This window comes from Saprolegnia diclina (genome assembly GCF_000281045.1).
Source record: "Saprolegnia diclina VS20 unplaced genomic scaffold supercont1.28, whole genome shotgun sequence".
NCBI classification, from domain to species: Eukaryota; Oomycota; class Saprolegniomycetes; order Saprolegniales; family Saprolegniaceae; genus Saprolegnia; species Saprolegnia diclina.
In genome coordinates, this window is record NW_008246095.1 from 564,392 (window position 1) to 585,878 (window position 21,487).

Genomic DNA, 21,487 nt, shown 5'->3' on the forward strand with positions numbered 1-21,487 from the left:
TGCTAGCCATATAGGACGCTCGCAATAGAGGTAGCGCCAACAAGCTACGCGGCCACGAGAGATCGCTCAAGCTTGCAGCGCTCGCAACCAAGTTCCGCGGATCATCCACGTCGTCTCTGTTCAAAATGTCAAAAACGGTTTCGAGCATCTTTAATAAGAGGCGGTGTGTTTCGAGCATTAGTTAAGCCCCGCGCACAGCTAATTCGGTGCAAAGATCTCTCGGACAGGCCTATAAATACGACCGGAGCGACGATGCAGCACCGCGTGACGACGCGGCAGGTCGAGCGCACGATGGCGGACCGGCGCCGGATCGAGACGCAGAACACCGAGCTCCTTCGGTATGCGTCGAGCAACCAAGTGCAGGCGATGGCCAACAAGGGCGACATGGCCGTGCTCGCCAAGCGGCGCGGGAACGCGGCCTTCCAGCGCAACGCCGAGGCGATGCTTGAAGAGCGCAGCTTTGTCGCGGAGCGCGACCTCAAGCGCAATCTCCGCACAAAGGAGCAGAACGACAGCCTCGCGCGGGCCCTCGAAGAAGAACGCCGATTGAGCGAGCGCCGCGAGCGCGAGATCCAGCGGATTTGCGAGTCGAGCGAAGAGCTCCGCGAGCTCGAGAGCATGCTCAAGGTCGCGTACGTCAACAAGGAGCGATCGGTGCAGCAGGCCGAGCGCGAGACCTTGAGCCAAATCGAAAAGTCGCGCGAGAAGGCCATCGAGACGCAAATGGAGTACGACCGGCAGCGCGCCGAGGTCGACATGGCAACGAAGGAAATCGCGCGGCGCGCCGAGGCCGTCGCGAGCAAGCAATCGATCCAAGAGCAGATGCTCGATCGTCTCAAGCTGTACGAAGAAGCCGCAAAGGAGGCTGAAGTCGACAAGGCCAAGGTCGACGCGATCATGGCGCAAATTCAAGCCGAGGACCGCCACGAGCAGGAGAAGCGCGAGCGCTATGTCGCCCAAGCACGCATCATGATTGAAGATAGCAAGCTCCAGCGCGCCAACGAACGTGAGGACGCAGCGCGGCGCGATCGCGACGAAGACGCTCGGATTGCGCAGTACGGCAAGCGCGTCGAGCAGCGCGAGGCCGGCATCAAGGAAAAGCTCGCCGAGAAGAAGAAGCGCGAAGAAGAGATGTTCCTCGCGGTCGAGGCCGAGATCCAGCGCCAGCGCAAGGAAGAAGAAGAGTTTGTGCGGCTCCGCGACGAGCTCTGGGAAGAAGAGATGCTCGAGGCGCACCGCGAGAAGGCGCGCGCCAAGATGCTGCAAAAGCAAAAGGACCGCGACGAAATGATTCGTTGCAACCAGGAGCAGCAGCGACTCAAGGCCCAAGTGCTCCACGAGCAAAAGGCCAAGGAAGACGAGTACAATGCTTTTCTCAGGGCCAAGTTTGCGTCGGAAGAGCGCCGCGAAATGGAGATGGAAATCTTCCGCCGCAAGCAACGGGACGAGTACAAGCAAGCCATTGCCGACCAGAACGCGCTCAAGGTCCAAATGTATCAACTCGAACTGGAGAAGGAGCGCGCCGAGGCCGCGCGCATTGCCGACGAAGAAGCCTTCAAGAAGCAAATCGTCGAAGAAGCCAAGCGCCGGCTTCTCCAAGACCACGCGACGTCGCTCCAGGGATTCCTGCCCAAAGGCGTCGCACGTCAAGTATCCCGAGCAGGTCTTGGGTCGCGCTAGACATGCACAATTCACGTATGTTAATATATCCCACGTGTGTCCCGCGTCCGAGTGGCAAGCAGTACGTAAGCTTAGTCGACTACGCTCGATGTTCTTTCGGCTACAATTTAGTACGTGTACTAGATTATAGTCGACTAGCCTCCAGACGCAACACGTGTGCACTTGCTGTTTTAGTCTCTTCGTGGTATCGAGTAGCAAGCAGTCAATTCCTTAATCAGCGGCGTGTCTCTACGCCGTCTCGGCGAGTTTGCCCGTCAACGTCTACCATCCCCATGAAGCATCGACGCTTGACCGATCGCAGGTACCTTGTACTGGAGATAGCGCGGCAAGATGTGACCATAGTCGTCTTCGTCTTCGACCTACGCGCAGTGAGCTGCATGACGCTGGTGGGACCTCGACACCTTGCCGCCGCAGCAGAGATAAAAATGACGTTCGAAGATGAGCAGTTGCAGCTGGCACTTGTCCCTTGCGAGCGCGAGCTGGCTCGTTGTCGCAGTCTGGAGAAAGCTACTCGAAAAGGTGCAACACCGAACAGGGATAGGGTTTCTACTCGTGAAACGATGTCGGGTCGGTGTCATCTTGCTGCCGCTGGTAGTCGAGTACGATGCGCAGAAAATGGTACATCTCGTATAGGCCAGCGTCCTTCTCCTTCGGCTTCGGCACGCGGTGGTGCGCTCGCGTAAACGCTTCGTCAAAGGCGCGGAGGCGCGTCTTGAGGCGCCGCTTCTCGGCCACAAGCTCCGACACGCTCCAGTGTAGAACGCGCTTGGTCATACCGAGGTAGTATCGCCGAAAGGAGCTCATTGGGGCGAGCGGCATGGACGTGTACAGCAGCCGAAGCCCGATCCAGCGGCGGCACTGCCACCCCCGCGCCGCCGCCTGAATCCGAGTCGCCGCCATGTCGACTGCAGCCATCGTCAGGTCAATTTGAGGTCGTCTGCGTACCTGTCATGCTAGCACGAGGCGGCGGCGAGGCAAAGAGGCTTGTGTGCACCGTCTCGTGCAGTAGGATATCCAAGTGCTGGTCCAGCGCCGCGGAGGAGAGTCCGCCGTCCAGAACGTCCAAGTACGTCAGAAACAGCAGGAGGCATTCGGTCGCAGCGGGAAACCCTTCGATGTGGTGGAGCGACATGTAGGCGCTGCTGCCGTCGCGCAAGAGCATGGGCGCATACCGCTCGACGATGTAGAGTGTCTTGTCCATGTCGGTCACGTCGCACTGCGTCGCGAGGAAGCCGAGGATCATGTGCATGCGGCTTCGGTACGGCTCGGTCGTCCGCGCGTACAGCGCTCGCACCCACACCAATGTCTCGTGGTCGCTGCGCCCGACAGCGCCTAGCACACGAGCGGGATACGCAAAGAGCAATCGAGGGAGCAGCGTACGCCCGAGGTCGAGGAGCTCGTTGTAGAGGAAGGGCGAGAACACCAAGTACTCGCGCGAGTGGAGATCGCGGAGCTGCGTCTCGAGCACGCTCACGACCACCGATGGGTCCAAGACGCTGTCGAGAACACCGGCGCGCCGGGCGGCGAGGCCACGTTGGACATGGCGGACGTCTCCGATGCTGTCCCAGCGCTGGTACAGCACGTCCGGAAGGTGGAGCCCTACGCACGCTCGTCATGCGGCCACAAAGCGCGTCGCTACATTAGTACCCTCGAGGTATCGCACGCACATCTCGACGACCTCCCATGGGTCTGCCACCTGCGCGCTGCGGCCCATGCTCCCACCTGCTGGATGTTCCAAGCGGTTGCGCTGGCCAAAACGCCCGAGGCTATCCGGATGCACCATTATCCGGACCTCAAGATGACGCAGGGCTTGCCACGTCATCGTTGTGCGAGAGTCCCGACCTCGCTCGCCTTGGCGATACGCAACTCCGCGGCTGCCTTGATACATGTCTGTAGAGGGTAGAAGGCTCTAGGATGCTTCGTCGGCGCGCTTCCTGTACAACCGTCTGTAGCGCTCGCCACCTGCGTACTATCCTCCACCAGAGTCGTCAACGAGCAGGAAGGCACGGCGGACTGGCCGTGCTGTCCTGTGTGCAAGTACCATCACGTGAGCCATCGCGCACGGTAGTACCAACGAATGGGTCGTTGGATCGGCGATGCGATCTTGAAGAGACGGAAACCGAAAATGTCGAAAGCTGCGGTCAAGAAGGACGACGTGAGCGTCGGCGCGTTGCGCATCGTGCACCGCGACAGCAGCACGGAGATGGAGGAGCTCCTCATTGCGAGCGCGACGAACGCGCTCAAGGCGTACTACAAGGGCGAGAAGAGTCACTTTACCGAAGTGGCGCAGCAGATCAAGAAGGACATCGAAGAGACACACGACGGGAGCTGGCACGTCATTGTCGGCAAGTCCTTTGGCTCGTTCGTGACGCACGAAGTCAAAAAGTAGCAGCCCACCACCTTGTTCTCGTCTAACGACCTCCCGTGGCTAGGCTGCTCTACTTTTTCCTCGGACAAATCGGCTTTCTCATCTTTCGCCATGGCTAGTAGCTCAACTCCACTAGCATACCCACACCACCATGTATATATCGCGTTCTCTACGTCTCTTGCTGCCGCACCGCTTCGAGAAGCGTCGCCCACTGTTCGTACTTGGCCGCCGAGACCGCAGCGTGGAGCAAGCGCACCTCGTCCTTTGTCAAGAGGCCATCAAGGCGCTCGTGGATGAGCGAGAGACTCTCACTGCGGACGCCGAGATCGTCGCCGAACAAAACTGGCAACGGCACTTGGGTCTGCGAGACGAGCCATACAACCTTGTCGAACCGGTACTGGACGAGCATCTAGACACACGAGTCGGCAACTGTTTGAGACCAACGAGAACTGCACCTGGAAGGCGTATTTACCAAGCTGCTCGTCAATGTAGCGCTCGTACTGTGGGGACGCGCCGTTGCTCGCGTGGTAGTAGTGGTCGGGCTCCCACGCCCGCGCGACACGGACCAGCTGCAGCGCCAAATGGTCTTCGTCGCACTCGACGCAGTCGACAATGAGCTCGAGCGCGAGCGCGCTCCGGGACTGAAACTGAGCAAAGCTGTTGGTGCGCGTCCGATTCAGTAGCGTCGGCGTGCTCACCGACTCGTCCAAGCACAAGAGAAAGTTGGCGGCGGTCCGCACCTCGTGGCGCTGCCGGCACAGCTGGAGCAGCGCACTTGGGTCGCCGGCGAGCGGGAACAGCAGCGGGAGGCGGTTCGGCTCAACCTTGCGCGCAACGTTGGCGACGATTTCACAGTACGTTTCCATCTCGTTCTCGGGGTCTTGGAGCAAAAGCAGCGTCCGCTCGACGACTGCCGCCGGCCAAACGCGTCGAAAGGCATTGTCGAGCGCCGTCACGAGCACGAGCTCTTTTGTGGGCGTCGTGAGGCCGAGGCGCGCATTCATCACCTCCAAACACGCCTGCGCAAGCGTCGCCTGCTTCTGCACGAGCAAGAGCGAGAGAAGCGAGTGCAAGAGCGGCTGCACCCGCGCGGCAATGTCGTAGATACCGACATATTGGTCTTGGAACGCGCCGACGAGGACGCCAAAGCGTGCGTGAATACCTACCAGCTGCACTTCCGGGTTGAATTTCAGTACCGGGTCGACCATGATGCAGTGGACCGACGTCGGAACGTCGGACGACTCGGCGTTGGCGACCTCGAGGCGCACGCCGTACTCGGCCAAGAGCTGGTAGTAGGTACTGGCCACCTCCTCGGATGCGCCTTGGAGCTTGCCCATGCGGCGCGCACGTGGCGGGTCGTGGACTTGCAGGAACGATCGGAGCGCGTCGCCCGGCGCTTTCGGTTCAAAATCGACGCCGTCGAGGAGCGGCCACCACGCCTGGAAGCCCTTGGGACCATACAGCCCGTGCATGAGCGTGCACGGTGTCGGGAGCTCGCTCGGGCCGCGCCACGTCGAGACGTGCGAGATGTCACTGGCCAAGAGCACCTGCTCCTTGGTCTCTGGGTCCCATACATAGAGACTCCCGAGCGTATCGAGGAGGGCGAACCGAGGCAAGAGCATCGGCGCGTCCGCCTCGCCCAAGAGGCCGAGCCAGCCGTGAAACCACGCGCCGCTCGTCATATGCGCTGTACTTGAAGTTGCTGTCAGGCGCGGAATTGGCACAAAGAAATGAGCCTGGCCGACCATGGCGTTGCATCGCGGAAGGGCCTCGGCCCGCTCAAACGCAATCTCAAACGTAAACGTGTCGGCCGACTTGGACGTCGTAATGCGGTACACGAGCAGTTGCTGCAGCGAGAGGCAGTAGACGCGATCGTGGTCGACGGCCAGTGCATAGAAAAACGCGGTCGGCGGCAACACGAGCCGGCAGCAGCGCACATCGAGGCGGTCGCGGCCATAGACGTCAATGAGAAGCAGGTCGTCTTGCAGCACGAGCGCGACAAGCGCCTCGCTGTGCCACCACTCCATCGCGACAACTCGGAACGCTTGCTCGTCGTGGACGTTGCCGAAACAAAGCCACGTTCCCTTTGGCTAGCAACACCAAAAGGTCGTTAAATGGAGACAGGAGACCGCAGTACCTTGTGGAGAAGGGCAAAGCCTCGGGCACCCGCGACGGCGACGCGCGTATCGTCGGCCGAGACGGCGAGGAGCTGCATCGGGCTGTTTTGGTTGGTGTACGTACTCGGCACGGGAATCGCGATCGATGAGAGCACCCCGCACGGGTCGTTCTTGCAGTTGGCCGCGAGCACGTGGACGCTCGATGCCTCAAGGAGATGCAAGTCGCTCTTCCCCATCGGCAGCACCGAACGCGCAAAGTCGATGAGCACGACCGTGGGAGTTGCGGTCGGCAGCCGCGATGTCTCGGGGTTGTGAAACGCGACCAAGTGGTCGAGCGCCTCAATCGGCTGCCAATTCGTACGCGGGAAGCAAGAAAGGTAGAGCTTGAGGTACCGGTGCATGGCCAGCGTGCTCGAGAGACCCGCGATGGCCATGTACCCGTCAAACTTAGCGCGCTCTTCAAAGGCCAGCATCGACGGCTTGGGCGTCACGCAGTCGCCAACTGTCGCTTGCATGCGCAGCGCGTATTCCCACACGACGTGGTCTTCGTCAAGCGCCAGCTTGTGCGTCGCGCAAAACGCATGCGACTGGAGCGCCAGCGTCGCAAGCGAAAATGCTTTGGCAAAGTCAATACGGAGCAGCGAGAGCTTCACGGAGGAGCGTAATGGGAGCTCCTTCACGATGGCCACAATGTCATCGAACGCCAAGTGTGCGACGGCTTGGTCGTTGATCGCGACGACGAGGTCGCCGCCGTCGATTTGGCCGCTGCGCTCGGCGGGACCGGGCAGGCCGTTGGACGGCTGCGGCACGAACGGCGCTTCACTGCGGACCCAAGCGCCGCATTGCTTGGGCTCGCCCGCCAGCGAGAGGCAGAGCCCGTCCTGTTCCTTGAGCATCTCGACGTGCACAAGGGCATAGGTCGGTGACAGGGCCCCGGCGCTGGTTGTCGAGGGCGGCGGCGTGTTGTTGCCGACGCGAGGTGTCACGAGGAGCGTGCTGCTGGCGTTCGTCCACTGCAGCGACGAGACGCCGTACCGAAGCAGCTCGTTGTCCTTGGCGACCAACTGCTGCGGCAACGTCGACATGAGCTTGCAGCTGTCGATCGAAAAGACCGCCATGCCGCGGAGCCCAAACCCGACTGCAATCGCGCGCCCGTCGTCAGTAAACGCGAGGGCAGTCACGGCGCCGAGGTCGTCGGGGGTGAAGCCCCATAACGCCAGCGAGAGAGTCGCATGCTCGGTGATCTGAACCGGCACAAACTCGGGATCGGTCGGCCGCTTGTGGCGCAGCCGGAGGAGCGTCGTGACACTCGTGGCCGACCCGAGCGCGACGAGGGACGCTTCGCCGTCAACGTGGCAGGTAGTCACGTCGCCGAGCACCGGAATGACTTCGTTGAGCCACACAATCTCTTCGAGGCGCAAGTGCGTCGGTGCAAAGCTCATGAGCACCGCAAAGCCGTTCGCAAAGCTCACGCAGACATACACGAGCGACGTGAGCACATACGTGGCGCTACTGCACGCGATCGAGCACACGGCCGATGGCTACGGCAAGACATGAGGCCTCCTCTTGCTTGCCTAGATCGCCGTCGTTTGTATACCTCGGGGAGAACGGGGAACGCAGGGCGGCTGCCGAGGACGTCGAGGGGCGATACAAAGTGGCCGCCCGCGCGCAGATCCGCCCATTGAAACACCATCATGCGGCCAAGCGACGTGCCAATGAAGAGGTGCTGCTCGTTCGCGGCCAGCGTCGTGGCGACTTCGACGCCTTTGGTGCCTACACAGCCTGGCGTGTTTGCCACGTCACCCCACTGGCGAGCCCACGTACCGAGCGTGATGCTGAGCGCAAACGTGAACGTGACGCCGTTGGCAATGTCACTGGCGCACAAGTACATCTCGAGACTCGTCTCGGTGAGTACCGCCAAGCGTGACGCCCGCGGGGCCTTGAAGGCGGCGGCGATCGGCGGATTCGCCGGCCGGTCCAGCGCATACACGGCCGGGTAGTCGTCCTTGATCTGGTAGCAGCGAAGATGCACCGCGTCCAGCAGTACGTCGGCCTTCCAGACGCCGTCGGCGCTAGCGCAGACGACCGCGCCCGGCGCCGAGCGCAAGATCCGCGGTGGCCCGCGAGCTGCCCACATCCGCTTTTGAAGTGGATATTATCGACTTTGAAAAGGTTTAATCGGGCAATATCGAATATGCAAAGAGGCGGCCTATAAAGTTTGAAAGGTTGCTGCTGCAGGTGGGCCATTCAGCGGTTCGTACGCAACCACATTGAACGGTGAAGATGCTCTGCGGCTTGAGCGGCGCTGTGTGCCAAGTCCCGGTCGTGAACGTCAAGACGGGCCATGTGTATGAGAAGCACCTCATTGAAGAGTACATGAAGACGCATGGCAACGTCTGCCCGCTCTCCGAGTCGGCGCTCTCGCCCGAAGACCTGCTCCCGCTGAAGCTCACGACGCTCGCGACCGACGTGACGCCGCCGTCCAAGGCCACGTCGTCGATCCCGTCGCTGCTCTCGGCGCTGCAGACCGAGTACGACGCCCACGCGCTCGAGATGTTCCAGGTCAAGAAGCACCTGCAGCAGACGCGGTACGCGAATCTTGGATCGTGGTGAATGATGGCTCATGCTGGCTTTAGGCAGGAGCTCTCGCACGCCTTGTACCAGTACGACGCGGCTTGCCGCGTCATTGCGCGCCTCAACAAGGAGGTCGAGCACCTCAAAGAAAAGAGCAAGCACGGCGCGTCCAACCCGATCGAAGATGCGTGGGAGACGGTCTCGGCCAACGTCGCCGCGCGTGCGAAGGAGCTCGCCCACTACCGCAAGAAGGAGCGCCGCGTCGAGGAAATCACCAAGAATGTGGCCGCGATGAGCTGCTCTGCAAGCCACACGCTGCACCAAAGCGACAAGCCGGGTGTGCTCTGCGTCGATATCAAGGACCACCTCGTCCTCACGGGCGGCAACGACAAGGACGCCAAGGTCTCGCTTCCACCCCTGCGCTCGTTCTGATTTGCATCTTCCTAGATCTTCAACACGCATTCGGGCCAGATTGAGGCGACGTTGAGCGGCCACAGCAAGAAGATCAACGACGTGCTCTTCCACCCCGCTGCCGACGTGGCGCTCACGGCCTCGGCCGACAAGACGGTCAAGCTCTGGAGCGCCGGCGCCAATGAGCGCAGCTACTCGGTCGGGCACACGCTCACCGGCCACGACGGCGCGGTCACGAGCATGTCGCTGCACCCGTCGGGGTCGTACCTCGGCACGGCGTCGGAAGACGGATCGTGGGGCTTCTTTGACCTTGGCACGGCCACGCTCTTGAAGAAGGTGGCGGCGCAAGCTTCGGAGATGCACGCGCTGCAGTTCCACCCGGACGGTGCGATCTTTGCGACGGGCCAGGGGGACGCGACGATCCGCGTGTGGGAAGTCGCGTCGGCGTCGGTGGCCGCGACGTTCGAGGGCCATGGCAAGGCCGTGACGAGCCTGAGCTTTTCGGAGAACGGGTACCACCTTGCGTCGGGCAGCGCCGATGGCCTCGTCAAGTTTTGGGATCTCCGCAAGCTCAAGAGTGTGTTTGATTTGCAGCTCGAGGCGCCGGTCCACGCAGTCTCGTTTGAGCACAGCGGGTCGTTCCTCGGTGTCGCGACAAGCAAGGGCGTGCGTATTTTCCAGGAAGCCGGCAAGAAGAGCTGGAACCTCGTCAAGACGTTTGAGGACCACACGGCCGCGGTCACGGACGTCAAGCTCTCGCGCGGCCTCGAGTTTATCGCGTCGACGTCGCTCGACCGGTCGCTCAAGCTCTACGCGTAAGCCACGTCTCGGTACTAGCACACGAGGTGTCTTTCGTTTCAACTACTACTAATAACCAGCTCTATATACAATCCACACTCGTTCGCTTCATTCCCAACGCAAACGCCAAGGTTGATACGTTGATAATTTGATACGATTTTATCGTCGCGACCACGCGAGCCACTGCAAGAACCAGTGCTCCTTGGCCGCCATCTGAGCCGCGACCACGGACGGATCGAGCACGTCCGAGTACGCCGGTGACGCAGTCGACGCGCTAGCTTTTCGCGCCAATCGCTCGAAGGGCGTCTCGCCATGAACCACGTCTTTGGCCGTGTAGTACACTTGCAGCGGCAGCGCGAGGAGAAAGAGACTGCCAACAAACACATTTGTCCACGTCGTCGGGACGGGATCCACGTCAAACACGGTGTGCGTCACGTTGGGAATCGCATAGCTCAAGAACGTACCGCCATAGACCGCCACGATCGCACCAAGATACGCCGTGTGGAAGAGCAGGAGCGGGCGCGGCCAACGCAGCGTCATCAAGCCGGTGACAACACCTGCCCCAGACACGGCGAGGGTCATGTACGTCGGCGTCAGGTGGACGTAGTCCAAGACGAGCATGGCCAGCGTCGCGCCTGCGATGGCCCCGGTGACGAGCCGTGCGAGAGCGTAGAAGGCGGCGCAAAAGAGGCCAAAGAGAATAGCACCGCCAACCCAAAGAAGAGTCTCGGTCGTAGAGTTGTCGATCCAGTCGAGCGGCGACGCAAACGCGAGCGAGAAGGCTACGAGGCCGTAGAGCACGAGAAGGAGCCGGAAGAGGTAATAGCCGTGCGTGGCCGAGGCGCCGCCGAGAAGCACCATACCGAGCGCTGTCACGATGCGGACGCCCCACGTTAGACCATTGTAGTAGAAGTACAGGGCCGTTGCCCGCAGCGAGAGCGCGTCGCCCCGAAGAAGTGTGCTATAGAGCGCGACGCAGGCCGGTGTCGGGTCGCGGGACCCGACCGTGTAGTCGGTGCACGAGTAGATGAACCCGGTCGGCGACGGACAGGACTCGGCGCGCGACGCAAAGAGACACACGTCGGTCGTCGCGTTGGTCGTGACGCACTCGAGGTTGTGGTTGCCGTTGGTGAGCCGCGCCGTGACGTAGCGCGACTCGGACGAGACGCAGGTCCACTGGGTCACGTCGACGGACGGCCCCAAGAGCGGTGGCGGGGTGGCCTGCGTGAGCGACGCGAGGATTGCGAGGACGAAGGCGACGAGGCGCCGTCCGCTGATGCTGATGGGCATGGAGCTTTGAAAAATGATTGTGGCCGACACGGCCGATCACCTTCGAACAACCTGTGCTCGTCGAAAGTGACGGGCGTTCGTAATGCACAGCCTGTCCACAGAGCACCCTCCATCCATTCTTGCATCCAACTACACACAAGGTCTGAGAGCTTGGAGGCACCAAGCGCAGACACGCGAGGTCCGATCTTAGACGATAACGTCACCGAGGGTGGACACCTGGTGCGCTGGACCAGCAGCTACACTGTCCGCATTGCCCGCTGGTGTCGCAACGGCAACGTGTCACGTCAAGGGGACCAACATTGCTTCCGTCCACCAATCCTAGAATGATGGTCGCATCGGAGACGCACCATGGAGCTTGAGGTTTGCTTGACCGTTCTGGGACCACGCTAGAACAGCACGAGGGGAGAGAGAACAGACTTCTTGCGTTCCAGTGATAGGGATCTCGATCCAATACCATCTGATCCACCTCGTTTTATGGGAGCCGGCCGAGGCATGAGAGCTGTCGGACCAGAGTGGACGCAGCTGCGCTCCTCGCTTGATTATGACGGACATGTGCCAACGTGGCAGATACGACCGGTTGACTCAGATGAAGTTCTTGCGTGTGATTGTCAATTGCTGGAAAAGGTATACCACTGGTTTAGCCCGTAATACTCCCGTCCCCGTACAGCCCCCGTACCAGAGTATTGGCAGCAGTTCTTGAGTCGTACAATGGCGGCGGGAATTCACGTACCAAGCAACACGCTAGCGCTTTGGCCATCCATAGCCGCTCGTTTAACATGACTAGAGATTGGATCGTCGAGGTGGCATCGACTTCTAAATATCGCCATCGTCGGCTTTGGAGAGTTCAACCCAGAGTGTGCAGGCTTCCCGACTAGTGGAACGACGACGTACGACTTATTCCGGTCGAGACAGGCTCGTCACAGACCCAACCTCTTTTGGTTCGTTCGCTGGCCATTATTCGACCGTGATGCAAGCATCGCAGAGGGTCCAGTCGACGAAGAATACTAGCCTTTGCTTGCGTGGCCTTTCAGTCGACGTTGGGCGCCTTCCCGACGAAGTTAGGCACCTCAAACCCAAATACGCCAGAGCACATCGCAGGTCTCCATAGATCAGCACCCTCTATGGAACTGTCGGCGCTAGTGTCAGCACTCATGCAAGAGCTCGTATCGTTGAAGGTAGGTGTCTTTCTCTTGGACGACGGAGACATGGAGCTGCCGACACTAGCGCACGAGCTCGGCGTGCTGGTTGGACTCGTGGTTGTATTTGGCGTGTATGTGCTGGATCGAGTACTGAAGTGCGACGAGGCTCTTGATGACAACGAGCGCCGCGTTGCGCGTTGCGTCGCGCTGACCGGCCGGCAGCGCTGGAAACGGCACGAGCGACGGGTGCGTCTTGAGCTCTGGGTCGTAGCCAGCGCCATACTAGACAATCATAAAAGCTTTTGTTTGCACCGCATATATATATACCTTCCACCCGAGTGCCATGTACTCGTGGGCCCACACCTCGTGGTCGTTCTCTGCGAGCAGGTCACCGAGAATGACCAAGTCACCAGAGAGCGAGATGCGCTCAAGTGACAGCGGAAACAAGCGCGTTGGCGCCGACGCCTTGTGCGCTCGCAGCGCATAGCTGCAGACGTCCATGAGCGCAAGTAAACGACGTGCACGTACCCTAAGGCCACAATGCACTGCACCGAGGCCGTGACCGACGCCAGATTCCGGGTTTTTGCAGCGTCGTCGAGGTGCTGGTAGGGCACGAGAAGCGGGTGGATCTTCTCGTCTTCGCTGCGCTCAGGTCCCGCGCGCCACCCCTCGAGGGTCTTGGTCGTGCACCAAGCAAAGTGCACCTGCTGCGCCAGCCACACAATGTCTTGGCGAAGCCGAACCGGCAACGGGACGTTCACAATGTCGATCGGCGTTGGCGTGTACTGGTTTGTCGAACACGCTACGGTCGAGGTTGACAGGACGCTCCACAGAGCGAGGTCCTCGGACGCGGTGACGCTCATTCGAAGTTGGTCAAACTTAAGCTGCAGGGGTGAGACCGCGCCCGACATGTCGGAGGCATCAATGACCACCTAGTGTATATATACATGAAGATCATGAATTGTATTTGTGCAGAGAACCTCGCCGAGGGCCGCGGTGGAATGGTGGAGGTACTGCTTAGTCGCGCCGGTTGAGAGCCACGGATGCAACAGAACGTCGTCGAGCGTGATGCGTTGCGCGACATCTTTTGTCAGCATGCGCGTGATCAAGTCGGTGAGCGCCGGCGAAAGCGCTTTGGTGGTCGTCTACGCCCATTATCAACGCTGACAAAGCGACGTATGGGAACGCACGGGAAAGATCAGTGGCGCCGTCGCAATCACATCAAAGAGCGCGAGGATGCTTTGCGCTTGGAACGGAAGTTGCCCGACGGCGAGGGCATACAAGGTGACGCCAAGAGCCCAAATGTCGGCCGCGTAACCGGAATACTCCTCCCCCGAGAGCGCTTCCGGTGACATAAACTCGTACGTTCCTAGCCCACGTTTGAATACAATAATGCAACAACAAATGGCTCACATAACCTTTGGTGTTGATGAGCATGCCGGGTGCCGACCCCGCCGCGGCCTTGTCGTCGTCGTCGCCCTCTGCAGATACGTCGCCTTGCAACGATGTGGGCGGCGGAAAAAAGTGCGCGACGCCTAGGTCGGCTAGCTTGCACTCGCGCCCGTCGTCCGTCAAGAGGAGGTTGTCGGGCTTGATGTCGCGGTGCACGAGGTGGTTGGCGTGCAAGTACTTGAGCCCGACGGAGGCGCAGCGCAAGAGCCGCTTCAAATCCCCTTCGCCCATGATGTGTTTCGTGTGGAAGCGTTTTGTGGCTTTGTCGTACGACGCGATCGGACCGCCGCCAAGGAATTCCATGACCAAGTACACGCAGTCATTGGCGCTGTCGTGGATGACATCGTAGAGCGATACGACGTGCGGGAGGTTGCTCACTTTACGCAAGATTGCAATTTCGCGCCGCGCGTCGTCGGGCAAGGTGCCTGGCGGCTGGCCGCGCTTGTGCGACGCCGAGAGCCGCTTCACGGCGCAGGGCTTGCCGTGCCACGTGTACAGGTACACGATGCCGGACGCGCCGCGCCCAAGCTCGCGCACGAGCACATACTGCCCGTTCAAGACACCTCGGTGCGCCATGCGCTTCGAGATACCCGACGCGAGTCCGTGCGAACTGCGTGTGAGCGCGTCGACCCAGCGGGCGCGTTCCTTACTGGAGTCGGCGGTGAATGTGAGCTCCGTCATGCCGTGGTACAATGTCTTCAAGTGCAAAGTGAATGACGTGGCACTCTCAGACGCCTCGACGATTCGCGCGTCGATGATCTCGATGGGCCCACCAAGCAGTCGAGACCGCTTGGCACTCTCGTACTTGCTGAGCGTGTGGCGTGCGCCGTCGAGGACACACCAACGCGCGGTCGGCGTAGGGCGCCTAGCACGACGGTGGGTGGCGGCAAGAGGTAACAAACGTACCGCGGAGACGAGTAGAGAAGGAAGCCTTCGGCTACGATATCAACGGGCGGCGTCGATGTAAAGCGCCACATATTCGCACGGACAAATGAATGTCGAATGCAAATGCGATCTATTTACAGCAGCGACCGGTATACACTATACATGGACCCTAAATATATATGCTCTCTGCGATTTTGGTACCAACGTACAGGTTCCTTTTTGGCCATCGCGAGTGGCGCCAACTGCGCTGGGGACTGGAAGGAACTGTCATGGGTCAATAAGATGCTCTCTTATTGCCCCTTGCAAATACGAGAGGGTTGTGAGATGGTGGCTCCGTTGGTTGGCTTCAAACCCGTCCTTTCTACTTTGTTGCAAACAAGACGATTGTACAAGAGTGACCAAGAGTGCACCGAAGCGCAGACTTGAGTAGACCTTGGTATGCTGCAAGAGAGATGGCAAGCACGACGCAAATCATGTTGGTGGATGCCGTTTCGGTCGGGTCTCGTGGTACTTGCGGTCGACAATTATCGCGTAGACTTGGTCGCCTGGTGCAGCCTTGGCAATGCGCTTCTGAAGCTGTGCGACGTGGCGCTTGGTCGTCGCGAGGTCTTTGGCGCTAATCGGCGCCTCGGCGATCATGATGGCGTCGACGAGGGCGACTGCGATCTCGTGCGCGAGTGTGACCGCGGCGCCTTGCTCCGACCCGAGCATGATGCGCGGCGACGACGTACCGTCGTTGGCAAAGCCCGAGACCATCTTGACGGCGAAGAGCGGCCGCGTCTTGGCTTCGAGCTGGGAGTGCACAATGCCGTCGAGCGTGCCCTCGAAACGCTCCTTGTTGAGGACGGCGACGATGCGCTCGCACCACTCGAGGACGCTGCGCTCAAGGAGCGGGATCTGGTACCCGGCGAGGTTGAGCATCGTGAAGAAGCACGGGCTCTTGAAGCCGAGGCTGAAGTTGACCTCCGTGCTCGGGGCCATGGCCAACGTGCAGAAAATCCCGGCTTTGCGCCAATCACATCCGACGTGTACTTGTATAGGGGAATTTGAGAGAGCATGTCATTGGCTGTAATGTCGATCGTAACGCGCATTGGATTGGTCGTATTTCCAGAAAACACAATATTTCATGTGTTTTAAACCAATCACACGTGTGGCGTGACCACCAAGTCGATGGATTTCTTCTTCATACCGTTCGCCGGAGGCGCGGTTCGCGCCCCGTCGGTGCTGTCAACCTCTTCTTTTCCCATTGACCGTTGGCATCGGAACCATCGAGATGGTTCATCACACGGTCGTCACCGTGTCCTTAGAGTCGGCACAGAGCTCTTGGGGCGTCTCCAAAATGTTGAGCGACTTGGTGAGTGCTTCGATCGCGGCTTCTTCGGGCACAATGACACCGTCAAGGACGGCGTGGAGCGAGTCGCCGGACATAAACGGCTCGGCGACGTACGCTACTCTTGATGATACTTTCAATCTTCTCGGGCGCCAAATACTCGCCCTGCGAGAGGTTGGAGACATGGGTTGGAGACGTTCTTCTTGCTGTCGAGAATCTTGTCATCCAAGAGCTTGGGTTTCAAACAGACAACAATAACAACGACCAAGAACAACAGCGAGGACGAGGCAACGAAGCAGCGCACCCACTCGCACAATGGCGTGTACCGGCGACGCAAAGACGGCGTTGTCGACGAGTTTGAGAACCGCATGTCCATCGAGAGCTCCGAGGACGAAATTGAACTGTAGGTCAATAATCACGTAGCTGTCTAGTACACTATGTTGATGGCTACACAAATACGAACGTCTTGTCGGTGCGAATGATGCAACCAGAAAGGAAGTCGGTTGCGTGACGAGAGGCTGACACCACCGAGCTTCCACATGAAGCACCACGCTGAAGTCCAAGACAGCATCACCCCGCATTGGCGTCTGTGACACGTAACATTCGCGCGGCTATGCAGACAAGCTGACGCGCTGCACGGCTTGCTCTGGAAAGGAGCTATTTCCTTGTCATTACGGCGTGGACCATGGATGGCAGTGGCAGCACATCTTTATCCGGACATCTTTATCCGGATAAAATGGGCTCGGCGTCGCTGCTCGGCAGCTTGTTGACGAAGTTTGAAGTTTTTTACAGAGTCGCGTGTTATGTTCGATATGCATAGCGCATGACTCTGGGAGCCCACAAACCAAAGAATGGTGCTCGTAGCGTGCCTACAGCCTGAGTTAGTTGCAATTGTAAACTGGTAGTTGACTGATACCTTGATACATCGATACTAGAGTCTGTATCAGTTTCGCCAACTTGAACGGCGCATAACTCAGGCTGTCGGCACGCTGCGAGCACCATTCTTTGGTTTTTGGGCTCCCTGCGTCATGCGCTATGCATATCGAACAAAACTCGCGACTCTGTAAAAAACTTCAAACATCGTCAACAAGCTGCCGAGCAGCGACGCCGAGCCCATTTTATCCGGATAAAGATGTCCGGATAAAATATTTGCTGGCTGCCGCTTGTCCAAAAGCGTGATCCTGCCACCTAAATGATGTGCGCCTGCTAGCAATACTTTATCCTCTCGTATACAAATACCCACAAAACTACAACGATTACATACTAATTGTACAATCATACAGAACTGGTTTATGCACGCGCGCTTTGCACCAGTGGGCGCTCTTGCCCGCGTGCAATGCAGAGAGTGAGCTGTGGAGACCCGGTGAAATAATTTCGCGTATTTGGGGTTTGAGGCGGTCAGGAAGGCGGCTAATGTCCAGTAAGGGCACACAAGAGGCTAGAATTCTTCGCCGACGTCACCCTTTGCGGTGATCCAAACTCTTCGTCGAGCCTGAGGCCTTCCACGACCACCACGAACGATGAGTTCACAGCAGATGCCATAATGATGGACAACTCTGCGCAGACTGGATATCTCTTATTTACGGCGTCGGGTGTTAAATAGAAGAGTGACCTACAGCAGCCCGGATTTCAGACCAATGCCCATGCGAATGCCTTGCGATTGCTTTCGGTTGTTGTTTTCAACGGCCTCGGCATACGAGACGCCAGTGTCGATCGTGATGCTCGGCTTCACCTCGGTCCTTGCGTTGGCAAGCAGTTGGAGCACGGCGGGAAACGACGGCCGCTCGGCCGGGTCGGGGTGCCAGCACGACTTCATGAGCGAGTGGAGCACCTCGGGGATATGCACACAGAGCGGCGGGCGCAAATTCTTGTGCACCACCATATACGGCAAGTTGATTGGGTCTTGGTCCAGATACGGCTTCTTGAAGCAAAATAGTTCCCTAGCCCATTAAACCATGCTAAGACGCTAACGTCATCTCTTGACGACATGTCGCACCACAAGACGATGCCGTACGAGTAGACATCAATCTTTTCCGAGTATACTTCGCCGCGGTAGACCTCGGGTGCAACCCAGCGTGGGGTGCCGCACACAGTGTTGGCAATCGCGTCCTTCTCGAGCGACCTCGAGAGCCCAAAGTCCGAGAGTTTGCATCGAAAGAGCTCGGTGATGAGCAAATTTTCCGCCTACATGTGCATTGCCAGTGTTTCATACAGTGGATCAAGGACCTTGATGTCGCGGTGCAAGATGATGGGTTCGAGCGAGTGCAAGTACCCGCATGCGTTCGCGCAGTCGGCGGCAATGTCGAGCACGAGGCCCCACGTGGCGCGGACCTTCTTGGACTCGACGAGCTTGAGCAGATCCAGCACCTACACGACTTGAATGTTTAAAATTGGAGAGATGTTGATGGCCACGCACCGAGCCTTCGCAAAGCTCGGTAATCAGACAATAATTGGGGTACTCTTGGACAGCGCCGAGAAAATGCACAATGTTGGGGTGTTCGAGCAGCGACAAGATGTCGACTTCTTGCTCAAAGTCGTCGAGGTCGCTCGCCTTGTCGCCGTCTTCGCGGAGGTAAATCTTCTTGACGGCGACGCGCTTGCCCTTGACGTACGCCTCATAGACAACGCCAAAGTTGCCCGCCCCGAGCGTCGATTTCACGTCAATGTCCTTGAAGGGGACGTTGAGGCCAAAAAAGACTTCACCGAGGTTGCGCGACTCGGTGATGACATCGTCGCCCTTCTTTTTGACGCGGACACGCGCCGAGTTGGCGAGCGTCCCGGCCTTGCTCGCGTGCACAAACTTGTGCGTGTCGACCGAGATGCCTTCCGGCTCTTGCAGAATCGACGCGCCACAGCCCATCGCCCGCCAAGACAAATGCCAAGTTAAGTTTAGTCAGCGGCCTGGCGCGAAACGCTCGGTAGGTCGAAACGGATTGTGTCATCGCTAGCAAAGCCAATAACGAGCCGCCACAGAGGCATTAGTGGGGGGGCGGAAGAATTCGATTTGCTCGCGCGCAGGGACTGTATTACGGACCAAAGCAAGACAAATTCAATGACAAGTACAGGGTCAAATCGCAATGTTTTTCAAACTTGCTCTGCGTTCTACTCCACACCAAATGTGTGGACAAAGGTTTTGCAATGCGGCTACGACGGTCACTTCCACCTGCGGTCGCGGACAGGACCCCTCGGACCTTGCCAGGGCGTGAGATTCGTCCACTTGGCGACACTGCCCGCGCACCACCAACCGACTCGCGCGCTCAAGAACACTATATTGTACGCCGACAGACATTGTGTGCAAAACGAGCCAGTACAATCGAGCCACAGCGACACACCCCGCAAAAAGTCGGTGTCACATCGACGCCCCGCTTGCAGTCCGCACCTCTGGTGCTGCAGCCAGCGCCTTCTCCATCGCAGTCGAGTTCTCGTCGACGAAAAGCCGACGCGGCCGCGTCATCGCGGTACTCGCGCAAATCTTGAAACTCGCGTCGTTTGAAACGCGTATCTTTTTGACCAATCAGAACCGGGTGTCGGCTTACGCCCGTTTCCATAGTGCAACGTGCGACGTGATGGGAAGGTCGCCGCGACGCATGCCAAGCTCGCCACTGCTCGAGGAAGGGACTTGCGCCCAGCGCCTGCCGTCGCCGCAGCCGCTGCTCAAGCGGCCAAGCGTCGAGACGCGGAGCCCGCAGCGGCGCAAGTCCGTGCAGCGCTCGGCCGTCGAGACGCCCCGCAGCCAGTGCGCGCTGGACCTCGCCGAGGTCTCGGCCGAGGTGTGGCTCATCACGACGCTGGCCGCCAAGCTCCTCTGGGCGCTGCGCGTCTCGTACAAGTGGGTCGCAATGTTTGTGAAGCTCCTCACATTCTCGTGCCTCCTTGCGCCGGCGTTCCTGCGCATTCTGTACTTTTGGCTCTATGACGTACGCGTGCACAAGAATATTCGGTATGGCTGCCAAGCCCGCAACCTCCTCGACATCTACATGGTGCCCGAGCCCAAGGTACGCGAGCTCTCTACATACAGCCATGTGGAGCAGGCCGTAGGCCAAGATGCCGGTCGTGGTCTTCCTCTCGGGCGGCGCGTGGATCATTGGCTACAAGGCGTGGGGCGCGCTTATGGGCCGAGTCCTCTCGTCCTATGGCATCCTCGTCGTGACGCCCGACTACCGCAACTTCCCGCAGGGCATCATTCCCGACATGATGGCCGACAGCAACACGGCGATTGCCTACGTCTTTGAAAACATCCACCTCTTTGGCGGCGGTACGGTCTCCGGAGTCAAGAAGCGCGCGAACTCATTTGTGCGTAGACCCGGACAACATAACGGTCGTGGGCCAGTCGGCCGGCGCGCACATTGGAGCGCTCGTGCTGCTCGAGAGCATCGAGCGTCCAAGCTTTGCGACGTGGTCGCCGTCGCGCCTCCGCAACTTTATCGGGATCTCGGGCCCGTACAACATCCAAGAGTCGATCGAGCGATTCCACGAGCATGGCCTCGACCGCCGCGTGCTCGGACGCATCATGGCCAACGACATTGCGCACCACTCGCCCACTGACCGCGTCGTCCGGTACTTGGCTGTGTGCATGCGCGCAGTAATTAATGGCATGGTTAGGCTGCCGCCACAAGCCGCGGCGCAGCTGCCCGTCGTGCACCTCTTCCATGGCACGGCCGACACGACCGTGCGCTGGGAGTCGACCAAGAAGTTTGCCGACGTCCTCACGCAGGCCGGCGCGACCGTGCACGTCAAGTACTACGCCAACAAGACGCACACGGACCCGATCATTGAGGTGTGTCACGTCTCTTACATCTCAAATGCAATAAGACACAACGTAGGACCCGATCGAAGGCGACGATCCGCTTTTGAACGACGTCATTGGCATCATCCGCGACTCGAGCCCGCCGTACTCGCCGAAGCTCTCGACGAGCTTCCAGCCGCCGCATCGGCTGTGCCCCAGCTTTCTCGTTCGCTGCGCGCGCAGCGTCAACCCGTTCTAGTTAGGCCAGTGTGGTTGAGAAAGAGTCGGCTAAGAAGCACATTGCGTGCATGCAACGCCATTATTCTGGTTCCAACGCGACTGAGAATCGCAGACACGTCCACAACGCCATCTGGGACACATTCTGGTGCACCTGCATGAAGGCACCGGTATTGATTCTCCTTGGAAGTTGAGGCGATCGCGGGCGGTGGAATCGCAGTGGCATGGTCAATAAGTTCTGGGTCGCGCCCTGTGCTGGCAGGATGCCACGAGTTGGCACGCCGGATACGCCATGCCGGGTTTGGTCGTTGGGTATCCGGAATGCGCCAGCGGCTGTTTTTTAAATTCGTGACAAAACACAGTATTTTGTATGGCCTTGGCGCCTTCGGGAATAAAAACACACGGCCACTGCGTATGCGGACGATTTTATCCGGAGGCTTCAACCCCCCAGTTCAAGCCGTTGTTGGCAATCTTATTCAT

The 21,487-nt window shown here is 59.3% G+C and overlaps 11 protein-coding genes across 11 annotated transcripts; 4 read left to right on the top strand and 7 right to left on the bottom strand.

Annotated features, from left to right (window-relative positions):
• The first annotated feature begins 209 nt into the window (after nt 1–209).
• Nucleotides 210–1,779, top strand: SDRG_09057 (hypothetical protein). Its single transcript, XM_008614969.1, has one exon. The coding sequence runs from the start codon at nt 253–255 to the stop codon at nt 1,678–1,680; it is 1,428 nt and encodes a 475-aa protein (XP_008613191.1). The 5' UTR covers nt 210–252; the 3' UTR covers nt 1,681–1,779.
• SDRG_09058 (hypothetical protein) lies at nt 1,756–3,420 on the bottom strand. The gene is made up of 7 exons (XM_008614970.1): nt 3,328–3,420; nt 3,061–3,279; nt 2,626–3,012; nt 2,231–2,585; nt 2,082–2,187; nt 1,986–2,039; nt 1,756–1,941 (listed from the first exon to the last, which is right to left on the bottom strand). The coding sequence occupies exons 1-7, from the start codon at nt 3,392–3,394 to the stop codon at nt 1,909–1,911; spliced, it is 1,221 nt and encodes a 406-aa protein (XP_008613192.1). The 5' UTR covers nt 3,395–3,420; the 3' UTR covers nt 1,756–1,908.
• A 351-nt stretch (nt 3,421–3,771) lies between these two features.
• On the top strand, nt 3,772–4,300 carry SDRG_09059 (hypothetical protein). The gene is made up of 2 exons (XM_008614971.1): nt 3,772–4,065; nt 4,113–4,300. Exons 1-2 carry the CDS (start codon nt 3,806–3,808, stop codon nt 4,165–4,167), a joined length of 315 nt encoding a protein of 104 aa, XP_008613193.1. The 5' UTR covers nt 3,772–3,805; the 3' UTR covers nt 4,168–4,300.
• SDRG_09060 (hypothetical protein) lies at nt 4,218–8,302 on the bottom strand (the record flags this gene model as incomplete). The annotated part of the gene is made up of 5 exons (XM_008614972.1): nt 4,218–4,457; nt 4,504–6,138; nt 6,186–7,706; nt 7,763–7,938; nt 7,990–8,302. 5 exons carry the CDS (start codon nt 8,300–8,302, stop codon nt 4,218–4,220), a joined length of 3,885 nt encoding a protein of 1,294 aa, XP_008613194.1.
• Nucleotides 8,303–8,415: 113 nt separating this feature from the next.
• SDRG_09061 (hypothetical protein) lies at nt 8,416–10,066 on the top strand. The gene is made up of 3 exons (XM_008614973.1): nt 8,416–8,753; nt 8,802–9,141; nt 9,187–10,066. The coding sequence occupies exons 1-3, from the start codon at nt 8,449–8,451 to the stop codon at nt 9,967–9,969; spliced, it is 1,428 nt and encodes a 475-aa protein (XP_008613195.1). The 5' UTR covers nt 8,416–8,448; the 3' UTR covers nt 9,970–10,066.
• Nucleotides 10,067–10,107: 41 nt separating this feature from the next.
• SDRG_09062 (hypothetical protein) lies at nt 10,108–11,238 on the bottom strand (the record flags this gene model as incomplete). The annotated part of the gene is made up of 1 exon (XM_008614974.1): nt 10,108–11,238. The coding sequence occupies one exon, from the start codon at nt 11,236–11,238 to the stop codon at nt 10,108–10,110; it is 1,131 nt and encodes a 376-aa protein (XP_008613196.1).
• Nucleotides 11,239–12,320: 1,082 nt separating this feature from the next.
• Nucleotides 12,321–14,826, bottom strand: SDRG_09063 (CAMKK protein kinase). The gene is made up of 7 exons (XM_008614975.1): nt 14,736–14,826; nt 13,796–14,694; nt 13,568–13,746; nt 13,358–13,522; nt 12,906–13,309; nt 12,705–12,864; nt 12,321–12,659 (listed from the first exon to the last, which is right to left on the bottom strand). The coding sequence occupies exons 1-7, from the start codon at nt 14,804–14,806 to the stop codon at nt 12,459–12,461; spliced, it is 2,079 nt and encodes a 692-aa protein (XP_008613197.1). The 5' UTR covers nt 14,807–14,826; the 3' UTR covers nt 12,321–12,458.
• Nucleotides 14,827–14,974: 148 nt separating this feature from the next.
• SDRG_09064 (hypothetical protein) lies at nt 14,975–15,722 on the bottom strand. The gene has a single exon (XM_008614976.1). It carries the CDS (start codon nt 15,693–15,695, stop codon nt 15,186–15,188), a length of 510 nt encoding a protein of 169 aa, XP_008613198.1. The 5' UTR covers nt 15,696–15,722; the 3' UTR covers nt 14,975–15,185.
• A 273-nt stretch (nt 15,723–15,995) lies between these two features.
• SDRG_09065 (hypothetical protein) lies at nt 15,996–16,420 on the bottom strand (the record flags this gene model as incomplete). The annotated part of the gene is made up of 2 exons (XM_008614977.1): nt 15,996–16,162; nt 16,228–16,420. 2 exons carry the CDS (start codon nt 16,418–16,420, stop codon nt 15,996–15,998), a joined length of 360 nt encoding a protein of 119 aa, XP_008613199.1.
• A 1,173-nt stretch (nt 16,421–17,593) lies between these two features.
• SDRG_09066 (TKL protein kinase) lies at nt 17,594–18,950 on the bottom strand. The gene is made up of 4 exons (XM_008614978.1): nt 18,461–18,950; nt 18,271–18,411; nt 18,041–18,228; nt 17,594–17,984 (listed from the first exon to the last, which is right to left on the bottom strand). Exons 1-4 carry the CDS (start codon nt 18,902–18,904, stop codon nt 17,657–17,659), a joined length of 1,101 nt encoding a protein of 366 aa, XP_008613200.1. The 5' UTR covers nt 18,905–18,950; the 3' UTR covers nt 17,594–17,656.
• A 651-nt stretch (nt 18,951–19,601) lies between these two features.
• On the top strand, nt 19,602–21,029 carry SDRG_09067 (hypothetical protein; the record flags this gene model as incomplete). The annotated part of the gene is made up of 5 exons (XM_008614979.1): nt 19,602–20,039; nt 20,083–20,299; nt 20,346–20,601; nt 20,647–20,821; nt 20,868–21,029. The coding sequence occupies exons 1-5, from the start codon at nt 19,611–19,613 to the stop codon at nt 21,027–21,029; spliced, it is 1,239 nt and encodes a 412-aa protein (XP_008613201.1). The 5' UTR covers nt 19,602–19,610.
• Nucleotides 21,030–21,487: the final 458 nt, after the last annotated feature.